Genomic DNA, 22,895 nt, shown 5'->3' with positions numbered 1-22,895 from the left:
TGTTTAAGCTGTCCTCCAGAAAGGTGGTTAAGAATTTACACCCTCGCCGGGTGTGGTGGCTCATGCCTGTAATCTCAGCACTTTGGGAGGCTGAGGCAGAAGGATCACAAGGTCAGGAGCTTGAGACCAGCCTGGCCAACATGGTGAAACCCCGTCTCTACTAAAAATACAAAAATCAGCCGGGTGTGGTGGCAGGCTCCTGTAATCCCAGCTACACGGGAGGCTGAGGCAGAACTGCTTGAACCCGGGAGGTGGGGGTTCACTAGCCAAGATCACGACACTGCACTCCAGCCTGGGTGACAAAGCAAGACTCCATCTCCAAAAAAAAAAAAAAAAAGAATTTACACCCTCAACAACATTGAAAAGTTCTGGTTTCCCTACAACTTTGCATCACTTTTTTGCTTTTTCATTTTTGTCAGTTAGGTAAGTAAAAAGTTTAAAACATTCATTCATTCATTTATGAGACAGGGTCTCCCTCTGTCACCTAGGCTAGAGTGCAAGGACACAATCATAGCTCACTGCATCCTTGAACTCCTGGGCTCAAGTGATCCTCCTGCCTCAGACTCCTGAGTAGCTAGGACTTACAGGTGCATGTCACCATGCACGGCTTTTTTTTTTTTTTTTTGAGACAGGGTGTTGCTGTGTTGTCTAGGCTGGAGAAAAGTGACAAGATCATGGCTCACTGCAGCCTCAAAACTCTGAGCTCAAGCAATTCTCCCACCTCAGACTCCTGAGTAGCTAGGACTTACAGGTGCATGTCACCATGCACGGCTTTTTTTTTTTTTTTTTTGAGACAGGGTGTTGCTGTGTTGTCTAGGCTGGAGTAAAGTGACAAGATCATGGCTCACTGCAGCCTCAAAACTCTGGGCTCAAGCAATTCTTCCACCTCAGGCTCCTGAGTAGCTAGGACTACAGGAACACTCCACCACACCAACTAGTATTTATTTCTGTAGAGATGAGGTTTCACTGTGTTGCCCAGGCTGGTCTTTAACTACTAGCCTCAAGCAATTCCTTCACCTCAGCCTTCCAAAGTGGTGGGATTACAGTCATGAGCCACTGAACTTAGCCTGTGACTAACTTTTTTTGTAGAAGCAGGGTCTATGCTCCCTAGGCTGGTCTTGAACTCCTGGCCTCAAGCAATCCTCCTGCCTCAGCCTCCCAGAGTGCTGCAATTATAGATGTGAGCCACGGTGCCTGGCCTTTAACTTTTTATTATGGAATATGTTTTTAAAAATACAGTGAATAATTTAGTGAACCCCCATGTTGTCATCACCTAGCTCTAACAATCATTTAAATATGCACTTTGTTTCCATGTTAACATCCCCCCTTCACCCTCACCCTGGCAACCATGGACTATTTAACTGGAAGCAAATGAAAAAGGATTTTTAAATAACAACCTTGGCCTGTTGAAATAGTTATATTTCAACATTTAAAAAAATTTATTAATATATTTTTAAAAAAATATATTACATAATCAAATTCAGTCCACATTATTTTATCTTCAAATATGGGTATATAAAATAAGTAAAAACAAGTTTATGTTACAATCTTTGTTTCTTTCTAATGAATGTCTTCTAGTTTCTGTAACATTTAAAAATAATGTATTTTAGGTATTCATTAGATTTGCTATCTTCCAAATAACATCAGCAAAGAGTCACAACTACCAGAGAGACATTCTCACTGGCTATTCAACTCGGCGAGCCACTCTGGAGTCCTTACTTCTGTGAGAATATTAGAGATGTTAAGAGTACCCTTCTGACTTGCTAATTCTCTACACCAGTAATTTGGTATGTATAATTACCGCTTGGGTGACTGGACATGGTGACTTATGCTTGTAATCCCAGCACTTTGGGAGGCTGAGGCTGGTGGATCACTTGAGGTCAGAAGTTCGAGACCAGCCTGGCCAACATGATGAAACCCTGACTCTACTAAAAATACAAAAATTAGCTGAGTGTAGTGGTGTATGCCTGTAGTCCCAGCTTAGTCCCAGCTACTTGGGAGGCTGAGGCAGGAGGATTGCTTGAACTTGGGAGGGGAGGTTGCAGTGAGCCGAGATAGAGCCACTGCACTCCAGCCTGGGTGACAGAGCAAGACTCCATCTAAAAAAAAAAAAAAAAAAGAAACTGCCTGGGTTTATTATTTAAAAAAAAAAAACAAAAAAGATTCTTGAGCCCTACTCTCGAGCATATGATTCAGCAGGACAGGCCCAGGAGTTTGTATTTTAAACAAGTACTCCAGGTGATTCTGAAGAGGGTGGTCCATACACTGCTCTGAAGGAACTGGATTTGGGAATTAACTATATTAGACCATGTTAAGAAAATCTGATAAGGGTAAATAAATTTAGATGTAAAGATTCCTTGTTAATTTATCACTTCCATTTTCACATTGTCCACTGTCATATTTTTAAAATACTCTGGCCTAAATGTGGCCACACAACCAACCAGAGCAGGGAAAAATCAAAATGAAAATAAACATGAGCCTAGTAAGTATTATCTTTAAGATATGACCTATTCTTTGGGGTTTACAGACACCTTCACCATCTAGTTTCAAGTCTAGGCCCATTAAGGTGTTTTGTGGGATTGATCACTGAAGCCCACCACCCAATTTTAGACATCTCAACAATCACAGTCTACACTTGAGAGAACATGTGTGTTTGGGTGAAACAGCATCAGAACCTTTTCTTTTCTTCTTCCTACTAAGTGTCAATCTTCAAGTTTTATTCCAAGGATCAGCTTCATATCCAGGTGACAAGCCATATCCTTTAAGGAATAACACGTCTACCCTTAGGAATACAGTCTTAGTTTACAGACATTGATAGATTAACTACCTTTTTTTTTTTTTTAGACCAAGTCTCACTGTGTTCCAGACTGGAGTGCAGTGGCGTGATCTCAGTTTACTATAAGCTCTCCGCCTCCCAGACTCAAGCAATTCTCCTGCCTCAGCCTCCTCAGTAGCTGGGATTATAGGCGCCCACCACCACACCTGGCTAATTTTTGTATTTTTGGTAGAGACAGGGTTTCACCATGTAGGCCAGGCTGGTCTCGAACTCCTGATCTCAAGTGATCTGCCCACCTTGGTCTCCCAAAGTGCTGGGATTACACGCGTGAATCACTGGCGCCCAGCCAGATTAAGTATTTTTTAATACAACTCAACAGCCATAGGAGAGACACATACATCGGGGTGTGTGTATGTGGTAGGTTGGAACGGGCATTTTGTTATAATAAGATATGAGTCAATTCAGAATCAGTGCCAATGACAATGTCTTTTTTTTTTTTTTTTTTTGAGACAGAGTCTTAATCTGTTGCCCAGGCTGGAGTGCAGTGGCACAATCTTGGCTGACTGCAACCTCTGCCTCCTGGGTTCAGGCAATTCTCCTGCTCAGCCTCCCGAGTAGCTGTGATTACAGGCCTACGTCACCATACTTGGCTAATTTTTGTATTTTTAGTAAAGATGGGGTTTTGCCATATTGGCCAGGCTGGCCTTGAACTTCTGGACTCAAGTGATTCACCTGTCTTGGCCTCCCAAAGTGCTGGGATTACAGGAGTGAGCCACTGCACCCAGCCAACAATGCTATTTTGATAAAATCCCACTAATATATCTTGATGTTTCTTGACTAGGTTAGTAATTTTAGGTTGACTTTTGGAATATTGTTATAATAATTTGTTTGAAATTTGTGGATTAAAAATGATTAGGTACCACTGCCAACATTTTAAAAAACATTATTCATGATTAGCTCATCAGACGCTGGTACTATTATTATACCATCAGTCTATTGCTTCTTTCGGACCCAGGCTCTCATTAGAACAGTAGGAAAGTTTTGCTGTAATTATGTTCCTGTTTTACTTATTTTTATTTTTTTCTTAGACCAGATATCCACACCAACCCAGTTTTAGATAGGTCTCAGAAGATTATCTCTATGGAAACCCAGGAGCTTTAATATAAACGTATATACACACAAACATATAAATGAAATATATGTTTCTTAAGGGCAGGTCCTTTCCAAGACTTTGAGTAGGGTTCTGGCTTCTAGAACAATGGAACCTGTACCAACTATTGTTTTTGTTTTTTTTTGAGATGGGGGTCTCCCTGTGTCACCCAGGTTGGAGTGCAGTGGCACTATCACAGCTCACTGCAGCTTCCACCTCCCTGGCTCAAGTGAGCCTTCTGTCTCAGCCTTCCGAGCAGCTGAGATCACAGACATGTGCCACCACGCCCAGCTGATTTTTAAATTATTTGTAGAGATAAGGTCTTGATATGTTGCCCAGGCTGGTCTTGAACTCCTAGGCTCGGGTGATCCTTCCACCTCAGCCTCCCAAAGTGTAGGGATTACAGGCATAAGCTGCTGTGCCCAGCCACCAATTATTCTTTCTAGCTAGAAATTATCACATGGTGTCACATCTGAAAAGCCTAATTAGATACAGAAAGCATGTGCTTAAAATATGGAGGCAAGAGAGCATGGTAGGTCTGAAGAGCTGTTAAGCAGTTTAATATTAGTGTATGAGGGTGTTTGGGTTAGGGGGAGTGACATGGAGGAACCTTAAATGCATACTGCAAAGCAAAAGAAGCTTATCTGAAAAAGGCCAGATAGTGTATGATTATGACTACATAACATTCTGGAAAAGGAAAAATTATGGAGACAGTAAGCAGTGGTTGCAGGAGTTCAAGGAGGAGAAGAGGGATGAACAGGTGGAACATAGGGGATTGTTAGGCAGTGCAACCATTTTGTATTCTACTGTAATTGTGGATACATGTCATTATACATTTGTCAAAACATATAGAATGTACAACACAAAGAATGAACCCTAATGTAAACTATGGACTTCAGTTAATAATAATGTGTCAATGTTGGCTCATCAATTGTAACTTATGTATTAAACTACTGCAGGATGTCAATTACAGGAGAAAGGCAGAAGGTGTTGAAGGGGCATATGGTAACTCTCTTAATTTTCCACTTAATTTTTAATTATTCTGTAACTCTGACTGTCCCCCAAGATAAAGTCTACTGATTAACAATTAGATGTTCACTGTTTTTTTCCTATGGCCGTAACGCTCTAATGGCAAAACTGCTTGAGAAAAGTTTAAGGCTATGTGTTTCAAGAATGTATTTAGGGCCAGGTGCGGTGGCTCATGCTTGTAATCCCAGCAGTTTGGGAGGTGGAGGCAGGTGGATCACTTGAAGTCAGGAGTTCAAGACCAGCCTGGCCAAAGTGGTGAAACCCTGTCTCTACTAAAAATACAAAAATTAGCCAGGCAAGGTAGCACACGCCCATACTCCTAGCTACTTGGGAGGCTGAGGTAGGAGACTCGCTTGAACCTGGGAGGTGGAGGTTGCAATGTGCTGAGATGGTGCCACTGCACTCCAGCCTGGATGAAAGAGTGAGACACTGTCTCAAAAAAAAAAAAAAAAAAGAAAGAAATAAAAGAAAAGAAAAAGAAAAAAATATGTATTTAGGCTCATTTTTAAGTGAAATAAAACACAGTAAAATGTACAGATTTTAAGTGTACAAGTTGGTAAAATTTTACTTACATACATAGTCATGAAATTATCACCGAGATTGAGCTACAGTGCATTTCTCACACCCCAGGAGACTTCCATGTGTCTTCATCCAGAAACTGCCCTACACTCTTCCAAAGGTAACCACCATTCTGACATCTACCATCACACAATAGTTTTGTCTATTCTTGTATTTAATATAAAGGATTATATGGTATGCATTTGTTTCTGTATCCTGTTATTCAGCACTGTCTGTGAGATTCACCAATGTTGGCATGTAGCATGGTAGTTCATGCTTTTTCGGTGTGGCATAGTATTGCATTTGTGATTACATCATAATTTATCCATTCTAATATTAATGGCCATTTGGGTTGTCTCCAATCTATTACATAGAATGCTGCTATGAGCATCCTTAAACATGTCTTTTGGTCAATATATGTACTCATTTCTCTAGAGTGTAACTTCTGCGTCATAAAGAAGATTTAGTAAATACTGCCAAACCATTTTCCACAGAGTTTGTAATAGGCTCTTTAATTTTTGCAAGAGAACTTTTACCTTACCTTCTGCCTAGTTGATTGTCAAAGCCAATTAATGGTCCCTTAACTGACCACACTGAATAACTTAATTCCGTGTTCTTAATAGAAAATACAACACTGAATTTTCAGCTATCCAATCATGTTAGTGAAGATACAGAATAGGAAGTCTTGTACATTCCTGGTGGGAGTGTAAATTGGTATAAGCACTCTGGAAAATGGCTTTGCAGTATCGACTAAAGTTGAATGTCTACACACTTTATACCTAGAATAACTATACATTTCAGTGTGCCTGGGACAGTCCTGGCTTATGCCTGTTGTTACACAATAATTTTTAATTATTTTCATTCTCAAAAGTGTCCTGGCTTGAACAATTATAGTAGTCACCCAGCAATTCCATTCCTAGGCATATGAAAAATAGAAATAAATATATTACACCAAAAATTTTATAACAGGGCTCATAACAGTTTTATTCATAAAAACCCCAAATGGAAACAACTCAAATGTTTACAATAGTCAAATGCACAAACTACAATATATTCATATGAGATACTACTATACAGTAGCAAAAATGAACAGACTACTGCTGCATGGAACTACATGGATAAATCTCAGCATTGAGTGAAAGATCCAAAACCCCAAATAGCTCATTCTATATTATTTCGTTAGTAAAATGTTAAAAACCAGGGATCTCGTTTGTGATGTTAGAAGTCAGGAAAATGAGGAGATGAGAGAGAGAGTGTGGGAGGAGTAATGAGGGCCTTCTGAAATTCTGGTAGTGTTCTAGTTCTTCACCTGAGTGGAAATTAAGTGGGCATGCTCATTTTTGTGATAATTCATCAAGCTAGATACTTATGGTGTGTATTTTTCTGTACATATCTCATACGTCAATAAAAATGTATCCTAAATAAAGGTCTAAGAAATAATATCTATAAAAGGTTGTTGGAAAGACATGCAATTGCCATTCATTCTGCCACTAGCATACCTCTTGATCTAACCAGATGACCAGTAAGTTACGTATTTAGATCCCACTGTTTTTGCCCATTACAAAATTGCTCTTTATATGTTAGACCATTAGCCTAACACTTTCCTGTTTAGTACATTTCCTTATCCTCTTCATATAGACCCATAAGAGAAACTTCTTTCAAAGTTTAGAAATAGGAAAAGAATAACTGGTTTGGCTTTGTCTTACTAGACACATTCTTCAACATATTGTGCTCCTTACTTTGCTTTGGTTACCAAATATGTGACCTACTTTGATACAGTATGCATTTCTGTTTGCTAACATGAACTCTCATCTTACCAGATTTCACCTTAGCAATGATTCTTTTAACTGTTAGACTGAAGCATACATTGCCACTTTTTAAGTGAATGTCAAGTATCAGTAATTTATTTTGGTTTAACCTAATATTTGATTATTTTTGTGTCATATGTATTCATGCAAACTGCCTAAAAATCTATGGGGAACAAGGTAGGGTATAAATGTAAAAATAAATATTTGTCACTATGCATAATCAGTCTCAGTTTCAATTATTTGTTTGGTTGTATTCTAAGAATAAGGTGATTAATAAAACAATCAAATATGGCTCCACATTTATTGGTAGCTTGACCATTTAGATAATAATAGAAAGACTAGCCAGAACCAAATCCCTAATCCAGTAACAAAATAAAAACAAACAAGAAACCTGCTTCTTTTATTTTAAAAGTCTTTTTTGTTTTCTAGTATTATGCTGATATTGTTAAACTATTAGCATTTTTATAAGCCATTTTAAAATAATGTTTATAGTATTTAAAATAAATCAATGGGCATATTTTCACAAATACTTTCATAAAAATTGTACTTATTGTATCTTCATACTTTCATAAATACTGTACTTATTAACACATGATTGAATATATGTAGATAAATTTTTTCTAAATCATATGATTTGACATTAGATCTAAATATTTAAAATAAGCACTGTTTGGAAAAATACGGAATAATTGGTAGGTGTAGATGTATTCTCTCTCTTGTTAGTCCCTTGATGGTAGGGATTATTTCTTAATCATTTTTATATCCTAGAACTTAGTACTCTGACTTGACAAGAGCAGGCACATTACTTGATAAGAGCAAGCACATGAACTACACTGAAAAGATGGTAGGATTCTTGAAAAAGCCCTAGTGGTAGCAAGGCCACTGAGGCCAGACTGCCTCTCCAGATTCCCTCCTCTCTGGGCAGGGCATCTCTGAAAAAAATCCAGCAGCCCCAGTCAGATACAACCCCCACCTCCCTGGGACGAAGCACCTGGGGGAAGGGGCGGTTGGGGGCACAGCCTCAGCAGACTTATACATCCCTGCCTGGCAGCTCTGAAGAGAGCAGCAGATCTCCCAACATAGCGTTCGAGCTCTGATAAGGGACAGACTGCCTCCTCAAGTGGGTTCCTGACCCCTGTGTGTCTTGACTGGGAGACATCTCCCAGTAGGGGCCGATGGGCACCTCCTACAGAAGAGCTCTGGCTAGCATCTGGCAGGTGCCCCTCTGGGCAATCTTTGCTGTTCTGCAGCATCCACTGGTGATACCCAGGCAAACGGTCCAGAGTGGACCTCTAGCAAACTCCAGCAGACCTGCAGCAGAGGGGCCTGTCAGAAGGAAAACTAACAAGCAGAAAGGAATAGTCTCAACATCAACAAAAAGGACGTGGCCGGGCGCGGTGGCTCACGCTTGTAATCCCAGCACTTTGGGAGGCCGAGGCGGGTGGATCACGAGGTTAGGAGATCGAGACCACGGTGAAACCCCGTCTCTACTAAAAAATACAAAAAATTAGCCGGGCGTGGTGGCGGGTGCCTGTAGTCCCAGCTACTCGGAGAGGCTGAGGCAGGAGAATGGCGTGAACCCGGGAGGCGGAGCTTGCAGTGAGCCGAGGTCACGCCACTGCACTCCAGCCTGGGCGACAGAGCAAGACTCCGTCTCAAAAACAAACAAACAAACAAAAAAACCCAAAAAGGACGTCCACTCAGAGACCCCAGCCGAAGGCCACCGACTTCAAAGACCAAAGGTAGATAAATCCGCGAAGATGGGGAGAAACCAGTGCAAAAACGCTGAAAATTCCAAAAACCAGAACACCTTTTTTCCTCCAAAGGATCACAACTCCTTGCCAGCAAGGGAACAAAACTGGATGGAGACTGAGTCTGACGAATTGACAGAAGTAGGCTTCAGAAAGTGGGTAATAACAAACTCCTCCGCGCTAAAGGAGCACGTTCTAACCCAATGCAACGAAGCTAAGAACCTTGAAAAAAGGTCAGACAAATTGTTAACTAGAATAACCAGTTTAGAGAAGAACATAAATTACCTGATGGAGCTGAAAAACACAGCAAGAGAATTTCATGAAGCATACACAAGTATCAATAGCCAAATAGATCAAGGGGAAGAAAGGATATCAAAGATTGAAGATCAACTCAATGAAATAAAGCAAGACAAGATTAGAGAAAAAGGAGTGAAAAGAAATGAACAAAGCCTCCAACAAATATGGGACTATATAAAGAGACCAAATCCACGTTTGACTGGTGTACCTGAAAGTCATGGGGAGAATGGAACCAAGTTGGAAAACACTCTTCAGGGTATTATCCAGGAGAGCTTCCCCAACCTAGCAAGGCAGGCCAACATTCAAATTCAGGAAATACAGAGAACACCATAAAGATACGCCTCAAGAAGAGCAACCTCAAGACACGTAATCATCAGATTCACCAAGGTTGAAATGAAGGAAAAAATATTAAGGGCAGTCAGAAAGAAAGGGTGGGTTACCCACAAAGGGAAGCCCATCAGACTAACAACGGATCTCTCAGCAGAAATCCTACAAGCCAGAAGAGACTGGGGCCAATATTCAACATTCTTAAAGAAAATAATTTTCAACCCAGAATTTCACATCCAGACAAAGCTTCACAAGTGAAGGAAAAATAAAATCCTTTACAGACAAGGAAATGGTGAGAGATTTTGTCACCACCAGGCCTGCCTTACAAGAGCTCCTGAAGGAAGCACTAAACATGGAAAGGATCAGCCGATACCAGCCACTGCAAAAACATACCAAATTGTAAAGACCACTGACACTATGAAGAAACTGCAACAACTAATGGGCAAAATAACCAGCTAGCATCATAATGGCAGGATCAAATTCAAACATAACAATATTAACCTTAAACATAAATGGGCTAAATGCCCCAATTAAAAGACACAGACTGGCAAATTGGATAAAGGCAAGACCCATCAATGTGCTGTATTCAGGAGACTCATCTCATGTGCAAAGACACACATAGGTTCAAAATAAGTGGATGGAGGAGTATTTACTAAGCAAATGGAAAGCAATAAAAAGCAGGGATTGCAATCCTAGTCTCTGCTAAAACAGACTTTGAGCTAACAAAGATCAAAAGAGACAAAGAAGGGCATTACATAATGGTAAAGGGATCAATTCAACAGGAAGAGCTAACTATCCTAAATATATATGCACCCAATACAAGAGCGCCCAGATTCATAAAGCAAGTCCTTAGAGATCTACAAAGAGACTTAGACTCCCACACAATAATAGTGGTAGACTTTGACACCCCACTGTCAATATTAGACAGATCAATGAGACAGAAAATGAACAAGGATATCCAGGGTTTAAAATCAGCTCTGGACGAAGCAGACCTAATAGACATCTACAGAACTCTGCACTCCAAATCAACAGAATATACGTTCTTCTCGGCACCGCATCACACTTACTCTAAAATTGACCACATAATTGGAAGTAAAACACTCCTCAGCAAATGCAAAAGAACGGAAATCATAACAAACAGTCTCTCAGACCACAGTGCAATCAAATTAGAACTCAGGATTAAGAAACTCACTCAAAACTGCACAACTACATGGAAACTGAACAACCTGCTCCTGAATGACTACTGGGTACATAACGAAATGAAGGCAGAAATAAAGATGTTCTTTGAAACCAATGAGAACAAAGACACACGTACCAGAATCTCTGGGACACATTTAATGCAGTGTGTAGAGGGGGAAATTTATAGCACCTAAATGCCTAGAAGAGAAAGCAGGAAAGATCTAAAATTGACACCCTAACATCACATTGAAAAGAACTAGAGAAGCAGGAGCAAACAAATTCAAAAGGTAGCAGAAGGCAAGAAATAACTAAGATCAGAGCAGAACTGAAGGAGATAGAGACACAAAAAACCCTTCAAAAAAAATCAATGAATCCAAGAACTGTTTTTTTTTTTTGAAAAGATCAACAAAATAGACCACTAGCCAGACTAATACAGAAGAAAAGAAAGAAGAATCAAATGGGTGCAATAAAAAAATGATAAAGGGGATATCACCACCAATCCCACAGAAATACAAACTATCATCAGAGAATGCTATAAACACCTCTATGCAAATAAACTAGAAAATCCAGAAGAAATGGATAAGTTCCTGGACACATACACCCAAGACTAAAGCAGGAAGAAGTCGAATCCCTGAATAGACCAATAACAAGTTCTGAAATTGAGGCAGCAATTAATAGCCTACCAAACAAAAAAAGTCCAGGACCAGACGGATTCACAGCTGAATTCTACCAGAGGTACAAAGAGGAGATTGTACCATTCCTTCTGAAACTATTCCAAACGATAGAAAAAGAGGGAATCCTCCTTAACTCATGAGGCCAGCATCATCCTGATAACAAAACTTGGCAGAGACACAACAAAAAAACAAAATTTCAGGCCAATATCCCTGATGAACACTGGTGCAAAAATCTTCAATAAAATACGGCAAACCGAATACAGCAGCATATCAAAAAGCTTATCCACCACGATCAAGTCAGTTTCATCCCAGGGATGCAAGGCTGGTTAAACATATGCAAATCAATAAACATAATCCATCACACAAACAGAACCAATGACAAAAACCACGTTTATCTCAACAGATGCAGAAAAGGCCTTCAACAATATTCAACAGCCGTTCATGCTAAAAACTCTCAATAAACTAGGTATTGATGGAATGTATCTCAAAATAATAAGAGCTATTTATGACAAACCCACAGCCAATAGCATACTGAATGGGCAAAAACTGGAAGCATTCCCTTTGAAAACTGGCACAAGACAAGGATGCCCTCTCTCACCACTCCTATTCAACATAGTGTTGGAAGTTCTGGCCAGGGCAATCAGGCAAGAGAAAGAAATAAAGGGTATTCAATTAGGAAGAGAGGAAGTCAAATTGTCTCTGTTTGCAGATGACATGATTGTATACTTAGAAAACCCCATCGTCTCAGCCCAAAATCTCCCTAAGCTGATAAGCAACTTCAGCAAAGTCTCAGGATACAAAATCAATGTGCAAAAATCACAAGGATTCCTATACACCAATAACAGACAAACAAAGAGCCAAATCATGAGTGAACTCCCATTCATAACTACTAGTAAGAGAAAAAAATCCTGGAAATACAACTTACAAGGGATGTGAAGGACCTCTTCAAGGAGAACTACAAACCACTGCTCAAGGAAATAAGAGAGGACACAAACAAATGGAAAAACATTCCATGCTTATGGATAGGAAGAATCAATATTGTGACAATGGCCATACTGCCCAAAGTAATTTCTAGATTCAATGCTATCCCCATCAAGCTACCACTGACTTTCTTCACATAATTGGAAAAAACTACTTTAAAGTTCATATGGAACCAAAAAAGAGCCCGTATAGCCAAGACAATCCTAAGCAAAAAGAACAAAGCTGAAGGTATCACGCTACCTGACTTAAAACTATACTACAAGGCTACAGTAACCAAAACAGCATGATACTGGTACCAAAACAGATATATAGACCAATGGAACAGAATAGAGGCCTCAGAAATAACGCCACACATGTACAACCATATGATCTTTGACAAACCTGACAAAAACCAGAAATGGGGTAAAGGATTCCCTATTTAATAAATGGAAAACTGGCTAGCCATATCCAGAAAGCTGAAACTGGATCCCTTCCTTACACTTTATACAAAAATTAACTCGAGATGGATTAAGGACTTAAACGTAAGACCTGAAACCATAAAAACCCTAGAAGAAAACCTAGGCAATACCATTCAGGACATAGGCATGGGCAAAGACTTCATGACTAAAACGCCAAAAGCAATGGCAACAAAAGCCAAAATAGACAAATGGGATCTAATTAAACTAAAGAGCTTCTGCACAGCAAAAGAAACTATCATCAGGATGAACAGGCAACATACAGAATGGGAGAAAATTTTTGCAATCTATATTTACATCTGACAAAAGGCTAATATCCAGAATCTACAAAGAACTTAAATTTACAAGAAAAAAACAACCCTATCAAAAAGTGGGTGAAGCATATGAACTTCTCAAAAGAAGACGTTTATGCACCCAACAAACATATGAAAAAAAGCTAATCATCACTGGTCATTAGAGAAATGCAAATCAAAACCACAATGAGATACCATCTCATAGAATGGTGATCATTAAAAAGTCAGGAAACAACAGATGCTGGAGAGGATGTGAAGAAATAAGAACACTTTACACTGTTGGTGGGAGTGTAAATTAGTTCAACCATTGTGGAAGTCAGTGTGGTGATTCCTCAAGGATCTAGAACTAGAAATACCATTTGACCCAGCAATCCCATTACTGGGTATATACCCAAAGGATTATAAATCATTCTACTATGAAGACACATGCACACACATGTTTACTGCAGCACTATTCATGATAGCAAAGACTTGGAACCAACCCAAATGCCCATCAATGATAGACTGGATAAAGAATATGTGGCACATATACACCATGGAATACTATGCAGCCATCAAAAACGATGAGTTCATGTCCTTTGCAGGGATATGGATGGAGTTAGAAACCAACATTATCAGCAAACTAACCGACGAACAGAAAAACCAAACACTGCATGTTCTCACTCTTAAGTGGGAGTTGAACAATGAGAACACATGGACACAGGGAGAGGAACATCACACACCAGGGCCTGTCGTGGTGTGGGGGGCTAGGGGAGGGATAGCATTAGGAGAAATACCTAATGTAGATGACGGGTTGATGGGTGCAGCAAACCACCATGGCACGTGTATACCTATGTAACAAACCTGCACGTTCTGCACATGTACCCCAGAACTTACAGTATAATTAAAAAAAGAAAACGTCCTAGGTACTAATTATTTATACCATCCTTTTAAATGCTGAAGGAGAACATTAATAAGCAGACAGATGGGAGTACTAACAATACAAGACCCAAATAACATATTCGTTCTTACCTGATGTGGACTGCTTCATCATGTTATGCATTAAGAGACAAAGTATAAAAAGTAAAAACATGTGGAATTTAGTTAAATAATATTTAAGACATCTGACACACTCAGCACAAGTTTAACAGTTAACAAAATCTTTTTTTATAACCTCTACATCTACTTTAATGGAATCTTAACTTTGCATTATCAATAAAGAGATCGGATTTTAGAAATTCTCTGTGTGTATTAAACAATGCTGGTCCCCCAAAAAATTTAGTAATGAGAAAAGGAAAGCGACAAGTTATTATACAATTTACAAAGAATAAAGCATAAAAATGCAGTATAGTTAATAAGAAAACAGGAAACTGTCATGTTCATAGTCTGATGAAAGGTTTTGACAGGAAACAGCAGAGTTTCTTACTGTATGATAGTAAAAATTCAAACACTAAAAAAACCACTATTTTAAAAAGATTACAGCTATTCCACGCAAGTTATCATTGAAATTCTACAGCAGGGATAACCTGTAAAGATGAATATTCTGAAGCCCCAAAGGACTTTATAATCATTAAGGATACATAAGTATTTTTAAATTTTTCATTAGTTTACTTCACTGGCTAAACCAGTAAATATCAAGACAGAAATTTCTTTTGTGAAACAGAGAAGTGCCATGGTTTTAGAGTTTTGTAGTCTTTAAATGTAGGTTCTTTATAAGTGATACAGAAATCTGTGCCGAGAAAATATGATCGCCTGGGCAAGTGTCTGTGTGGCTAGAGGAGACAATGTGCTATGTGTCTGCTTTCTTTTAGTACATCATAGGACACTGGTAACTTGAAAAAGTTAGTTGATTTTTTTTTTACACTTGGTTTTAAAGAGACATAACAAGTTATCCTTCTTCAATTTTAATATTTGGGGTAACGGAATTAATAATACAATCTTATAATTATATAATGCTTTACAGTTAAAAGTGCTTTCATGCATATTATTTCAACTTAAAAAAAATTTCCCCTGTGTGTGACTGAAGGTTGCACTGTGCAGACAACTACCACTTTCTGAGATTCAAAAGAATAAGAGGAAAGGCTGCATTGGGTATTTTGAAAGACAATCAATCCACAACAAAGTGGAAAAAAGTCATCCACACACCAAAAAAAACCCCTAACCAAATGAACCTTGATCACTACTAGACAGGGTTTAAACCACTGAAGTGAATCATGTGACACCAAGTGAACTGCAAAACAGTTGCAGTAAGTTTCCAAGACTGAGTCATATCAGATTGTAAAAGCTCCTATTTGTACATTTGAGTTTGTATAATCAATCTTTATAAAACAAAGAGCTATAGCTTTTTGAGCTAAATGTAGCATTTCTGTAAGTGATATGTAATATATGCAATTTTAAATAACAATGTATTTTACTTTTCATGGAAAGATCTAATAATACATAGTTTGTATTTCTAAGTTCTAGAGGCTTTACTTTTTTTTTTTCCATCCTCAGAGTTTGGTCAGTAATTTTGTTGGATTCCTTATAGAATACCTTTAATAGTTTTCTCAGTTTTCAAAATCTAAAATAAATGTAACAGGAGATGATATACAAAATTTATTCTCAATTATCAGCTTCTTTAAACACTGAATTGTAAACATGACAAAGATTAGACTAGCAATAACCACACAAACAAAATGATTTCCAGAGAATCAGAACAGGAAATCAGTAAAAGTGATCGACTGGAGGTCATGATTTCTTCATCACTTTATTACACAGACAAGAGCCAAAATTCTCATCTACAGTACTCGAAAAAAAAAAACTAAAAAAATTTCAAGAATTTTATTGAAATAATACTAGGTACATAATGCTGAAAATGCTTTTGGTTTTAAACTAAGTAAATCATAAAAAATATAAAATTTAGAATGGAAAAAATTGTAGATTTCATGTAAAACTGTATATAATGCAATAGTTAAAGCTGATGTTTTCAGAAGGAAAAAACATGCACCCATATTAGTAAGTAAAGAAGGTAGAAAGGAAAGGAAAGTTTGGAATTGAAGAAACTTACAACTGCACACTTTTTACCTGAGAAGAAGAGAGGGGGAGTCATTTACAGAGAATTCTTAGTCTTTCTACAGTGCATACTTAGATGTATTCAGTACTGTGGGCAAACAAAATGAAACTGCCACTGAATGTCTTCTTCCTGGCAGCTGACACATCTTGATAAAATTGAAACCATTAACATTATTTAGAAGGTACTCTAAGGTCAACGGTGATGGAGGCTAGGAATATGTGAGGTTCTATGTAAATTTATGACCAATTACAGGAAATAAATCACTTCACACTTGTTTCACTCTGAACTTTTAAAGCTACATCAAAGTACCATGTAGATTTCCTTTGATTTAACCTTCAGCAAAATGAAGCATTTAAAAATTGAAACCTTTAGCAAAACACCCTCAAGAAAATGAAGTACTTCTTTTCTATTTGGATTGAATTCTGTTCAGAGAAAATTATTGTTCTCTAAAGCTATATCATGTGTTTTTTTAGTCCATCAATCAATTAACCAAATATGCACCTAGTGTTTAGGTGACAAGTGTTGTGATGCTGGAAAGGCAAAGACAAATGACAAGGCTCCTGCCCTCAGTTAAAAATCTGAAGGGCAAGACAAAAAAACTAAACAGCCGATTCCAAGGTGGCACACTGTTAAGTAAACCCACAGGAGAAGCAATACACTGGCTAGAAGGGAGAATTCTTAGGGAAGGAGTAAGATGATGTTTGAGTTGGGTCTGTAAGGATGAGCAGAGGTGGAGGGAGGAGAAATCAGGCACAGGTGGCATGGGGAAAAGCCTAAGGCCAGAGAATGTATTATGTGTTAGGAAACTGCAAGTGGTTTGGTGTGGCTGGATATAGGTCTCAAAATGAGAGGTGAGAGATGAAACTTGAAAGAAAGCTGGGGCTAAACTATGAAGAATCTTATGCCATGTTAAAGAATTAGAACTTATCACGAAGGTTATGGGTGAGTCACTCAGGCAGTGGAGTAGTGTCATTAGATTTTATCTAATCATTTATAATATCACACTGTGACTACATAATGTATAAGTATTTTGTGGTATAGCTGGAACAATAAGAACACTTATTTAGCCCTTACTATGTCCCAGGCTCTGTTTTAAGTGCTTTTCCAGCATTAATTTACTTAATTCCCCCAATATCTCCCACAAGATAATTGAGGGATGGAGGAAAACTTTTTTTTAGGTGTCAAACCACTCAAGAAATCTGAAAAAATCTCGAACCTGGCGGGGCGCGGTGGCTCACACCTGTAATCCCAACACTTTGGGAGGCCGAGGCGGGCGGATCAGGAGGTCAGGAGATGGAGACCATCCTGGCTAACACAGGTGAAACCCCGTCTCTAATAAAAATATAAAAAATTAGCCGGGTGTAGTGGCGGGCGCCTGTAGTCCCAGCTACTCAGGAGGGTGAGGCGGGAGGATGGCGGGAACCCGGGAGGCAGAGCTAGCAGTGAGCCGAGATCGTGCCACTGTGCTGCAGCCTGGGCGACAGAGCTAGACTCTGTCTCAAAAAAAAAAAAAAAAAAAAAAAAATCTTGAACCCATTCTCCCAAAGATCCGCCTACGTTTATACATAAAATATTTGTAAATACTTTAATAGATCCCATCCATGCGCCCCAGGTTAAGAAATTGTCCAGAAGAGAAAGACTATGAATTTTTAAAATGACTTTGAGATATAACTTGCATTCCATACAATTTACCCATTTAGAGCGTACAATTTGATGGCTTTTAGTATATGCACAGAGTTATGCAACCATCATCACAACCAATCCTAGGATAATAAATCCTATTTATGGCATATTTTCATCATGCCATAAATAAACCACACACCTCTTAGCTGTCCATTCCCTAAAACCCCTCTCTTCCCCTCCAAACCCAAGGAACCACTAATCTACTTTCTTTCTCTATAAATTTATCTATTCTGGACATATAAATGAAATCATACAATATGTGGCCTTCTGTGACTGATTTTTGAAAATTTATCATCCATGTTGTGGCATGTGTCAGCACTTGATTCCTTTTATTGCCTAATAATTGATCATATGGATATACCACATTTTATTTATCCAGTCATCAGATGATAGACATTTGAGTTGTTTCTACTCTCTAAATATTATTAATAATGCTGCTATGAACATTTATGCAGATGTCTTAGTGTAGACATATTTTCATGTTACTTGGGTATATACCCAGGAGTAGAACTGCTAGGTCATATAGCAACTCTATGTTTAACCATTTGAGGACCTGCTATACTGTTTTCAAAGTGGCTGTACCATTTTACCTTCCTATCAGCTGTGTATGAGGGTTCCAATTTTCCTACATCCTTGCAACATTTTTATTATCTGTTTTATTATAGCCATCCTGGTAAGTGTGAAGTGGAATCTCACTGTCATTTTGGTTTGCATCCCCTTGATCAATGATGCTGGGCATATTTTCTCGTGTCCACTGGCCATCTGGTATATCATTTTTGGAAAACAGTCTATTCAGATCCTTTATCCATTTTATAACTGGGTTATTTATCTTTTTATAATTGAATTGTAAGAGTTCTTTATATATTCTACATACAGGTCCCTTATCAGGTAAATGATTTGATTTTTTTCTCCCATTCTCTAGGTTGTCTTTTCACTTTCTTGATGGTGATCTTTGAAGCACAAAAGTTTTAAATTTCGATGATGTTCAGCTTATCTATTTTCTTCTCTGTTGCTTGTGCCTTTAGTGTCATATCTAAGACAATGAATTTTTCCGTAAGTCTCATTTCCTTTTCCTATAAAAACAGAGGCTTGGCCAGTCACGGTGGCTCTTGCCTGTAATCCCAGCACTTTGGTAGGCCGAGGTGGGAGGATCACCTGAGGTCAGGAGTTTCAGTACAGCCTGGCCAACACGGTGAAACCCTGCCTCTACTAAAAATACAAAAATTAGCCGGGCGTGGTGGCAGGCACCTGTAATCCCAGCTACTTGGGAGGCTGAGGCAGGAGAATTGCTTGGCCCGGGAGGCGGAGGTTGCAGTGAGCTGAGATCGTGCCACTGCACTCCAGCCTGAGTGACAGAGCAAGACTCTGTCTCAAAAAAACAAAAAAACAAACAAAAAAGCAGAAGCTTAATCTACAAAGTCAACCACTCTCACTTTTAGTGTTCCATAGAAGAAAGGCTGAAAATCATTCTAGTCATATTGAAGTTGTTTCAGTTTAAAAAATATAGTGAAGAAAAATATTTAAAAATCAGAAATAATGTATCTGATAAGGAACACATATTTAGACTATGTAAAGAACTCTTGCAACTCAATTATAAAAAGACAATCCAATTTAAAAATAGGCGAAGGATCTAAATAAGACATTTCTCTGAAGAAGCTATAAATGGCCAATAAGCATATGAAAACATTTGCTCAGTATCATTAGCCACCAGGAATGTACATCGAAACCATAATGAGATACTACTTCATCGAAAAGATAAATAACAACTGTTAGTAAGAATGTGGATAAATCAAAACACTCATACACAGCTGGTGGGAATGTAAACTGGTACTGCTACTTTGGAAAACAGTAGGGCAGTTCCTCAAATAGTTAAACATACAGTTACCATATGATTGCTAAGCATATACTCAGACCAATGAAAACATAAGTTTATATGGAAACTTGTAAATGAATGCTCAAAATAATATTATTTATGATAGCCAAAAAGTGGGAATAAAGCAACTATCTATCAACTGATGAATGGATAAATACAAATATCAGAATAAAGCCAGTCACATGAATTTTGTTTCCCAGTGCATATAAAAGTTATCTTTACATTATACTGTAGTCTGTTAAGTGTGCAATAGTATATGTTTAAAAACAATGTATATACCTTAATTTAAAATAGTTTACTCCTAAAAAATGCTAATGATCACCTAAGCAGTCAGCAAGAAATAATCTTTTTGCTGGTGGAGGGTCTTGCCTTGATGCTGGTGGCAGCAGGCTGGCCAGTTACTGAAGGTTGGGGTGGTTGTGGCAATTTCTTAGAGTAAGACAACAATAAAGTTTGCTGCACTTCCTCACTCTGCCTTGCACGAAGTATTTCTCTGTAGCATTAGAGGCTGTTTGATAGCATTTTACTCACAGTAGAACTTCTTTCAATGCTCTCAAACCCTGCCACTGCTTTATCAACTAAGTTTATGGAATATTCTTTGTTGCCATCTCAACAATGTTCACAGTATCTTTACCAGGAGAAGATTCTAGCTCAAGAAACCACTTTTTTTTTTTTGCTCATCCCTAAGAAGCAACTCCTCGTCCATTCAGGTTTGATCATGAGATTGCAGCAATTCAGGCACATCTTCAGGCTCTACCACATTACTAATTCTAGTTTTCTTGCTCTTTCCACTACATCTGCAGTGACTTCCTCCACTGAAGTCTTCAATCCCTCAAATGGTTGGAATCAACTTCTTCCAAACTCCTGTTAATGTTGATATTTTGACCTCCTCCCACGAATCACAAATGTTCTTAACGGCATCTAGAATGGTGAACCCTTTGCAGAGGATTTCAATTTACTTTGCCCAAATCCATTAGAGGAATCACTATATATGGCACTATATGTCTTCTGGATAACCTGCTGCTTCTACATCAGCACTTGCTGCTTCACCTTGTACTTTTATGTAATGGAGCTTTATGAAATGATGTCTTAAATAATAAAACTTGAAAGTTGAAATTACTCCTTGATCCACGGGCTGCAGAATGAATGTTTTGTTAGCAGCATGAAAACAACATTAATCACCTTGCACATCTGCATCAGAGCTCTTGGGTGACTAGTTGCATTGTTTGTGAGCAGTAATATTTTGGAAGGAAATCATTTTTTCTGAGCAGTAGATTTCAACAGTGGGCTTAAAATATTCAGTTTACCATGCTGTAATCAGATGTGCAGTCATCCAGGCTTTGTTTTTTCATTTACAGAGCACAGGCAAAGTAGATTTCACATAATTCTTAAGAACCCTAGGGTTTTCAGAATGGTAAATGTGCACTTGGCTTCAATGTAAAGTCAACAGCTGTATTAGGCCCTAATGAGAGGGCCATTTGAAGCTTTGAAGCCAGACATTGACTTCTCTGTCGCTAGGAAAGCCATAGATGGCATCTTTCTCCAATATAAGACTGTTTCATCTACATTGAAAATGTGTTGTTTGGGTGGCCTCCTTCAGCAACGATCTTAGCTAGATCTTCTGGATAACTTGCTGCAGTTTCTACGTCAGCACTTGCTACTACTTCACCTTGCACTTTTATGTGACGGAGATGGCTTCTTTCCTTAAACCTCATGAACCAACCTCTGTTAGCCTCCCACTTTCCTTCTGCAGCTTCCTCACTTCTCTCAGCCTTCAAAGAATTGAAGAGAGTTATAGCCTTGCACTGGATTAGGCTTTGGCTTAAGAGAATGTTGTGGCTGGCTTGATCTTCTATCCAGATCACTCAAACTTTCTCCATATCAGCAACAAGGCTGCTTTGCTTTCTTATCATTTGTGTTTTCAATGGAGTAGTAACTTTAATTTCCTTCAAGAACTCTTCCTTTGCAATCACAACTTGGCTAACTGTTTGGTGCAACAGATCTAGATTTCAGGCTATCTCAGCTTTCAACATGCCTGCCTCACAGCTTAATCATTTCTGGCTTTTGATTATACAAGTGCAATTTGTGACACCCAAAAACAATTACAATAGCAACATCAAAGATCAATGATCACAGATCACCAGAAGGTATAATAGAGAAAAAGTTTACAAAATTGTGAGAATTACCAAAATGTGACACAGAGACATGAAGTGAGCACATGCTGTTGGAAAAACGGCATTGAAAGACTTGCTCAATGCAGAATTGCGACAAACCTTCAATTTGTAAAAACACAGTAGGATATAACAACCATTTATTGAGGCACAATAAAGCAAAGCACAATAAAGCCAGGTATGACTGTTTATCCATACAGTAGAACACTATTAGGTGACAAAAATAAATAAAAGCACTGACACATGCTACAACATGAATGAGCCTTGAAAACATTATACTAAGTGAAAAAAGCCAGTCACAGAAAACCACAGGTTCTATGATTCCATTTATATTAAATGTCCAAAATTGGGAAATCTGTAGAGACAGAAAGTAGATTAGTGGGTTGCCTAGGGTTGGGGGAATAAGGCTTGGGGAGAAATAGGGAGTGACCAGCTAAATGAGCACAGGATTTCTTTTTGGAGAGATAATGTTCTAGAATTGATTGTGATGATAGCTGTATAACTGTAACTATATTAAAAACCACTGAATTGTAAACTTTACGTGGGTGCATTGTATCATATGTAAACAATGTCTCAGTAAAGCTGTTATATAGATAAAATCAGATAGCCATTTTGTATGTTTCTAATGGAGAGGATACCAGATTGAAAATAAGTAATTTTCTAATTAGAAAATGTAGAAATAATTTTTAATATATTTAAAAAATATTCATCAACAACATAAATCTACATCCAGTTTTTTCCTCAACAGAAAAGACATGTGGTGACCTCCTACAACTTCATTTAAAATTTAAAATGAAGTAGGAAAATATTTGCAACAAAAAGTTTAATGGTTTAGACTGAAATATTAATAAGTAGAAAG

At 38.3% G+C, this 22,895-nt stretch overlaps 1 protein-coding gene across 2 annotated transcripts in view; it reads right to left on the bottom strand.

Moving 5' to 3' along the window:
* The window catches only part of EVI5 (ecotropic viral integration site 5), a 275,206-nt gene that overhangs the window by 8,058 nt on the left and 244,253 nt on the right, over positions 1 to 22,895 (bottom strand). Inside the window, exon 20 of one of the 2 annotated variants that reach the window (XM_030825043.1) lies at positions 14,290 to 14,299. The exons of the other annotated variant lie outside the window; for it this stretch is intronic. Coding sequence (XP_030680903.1) covers positions 14,290 to 14,299 — 10 coding nt within the window. The remainder of the gene's footprint in view (positions 1 to 14,289; positions 14,300 to 22,895) is intronic. 2 annotated transcript variants of the gene reach the window in all.

Source organism: Nomascus leucogenys, chromosome 12 (genome assembly GCF_006542625.1).
Source record: "Nomascus leucogenys isolate Asia chromosome 12, Asia_NLE_v1, whole genome shotgun sequence".
NCBI classification, from domain to species: Eukaryota; Metazoa; Chordata; class Mammalia; order Primates; family Hylobatidae; genus Nomascus; species Nomascus leucogenys.
The sequence above is the reverse complement of the archived record's forward strand: the minus strand, read 5'-3'. Positions and strand labels throughout refer to the sequence as shown.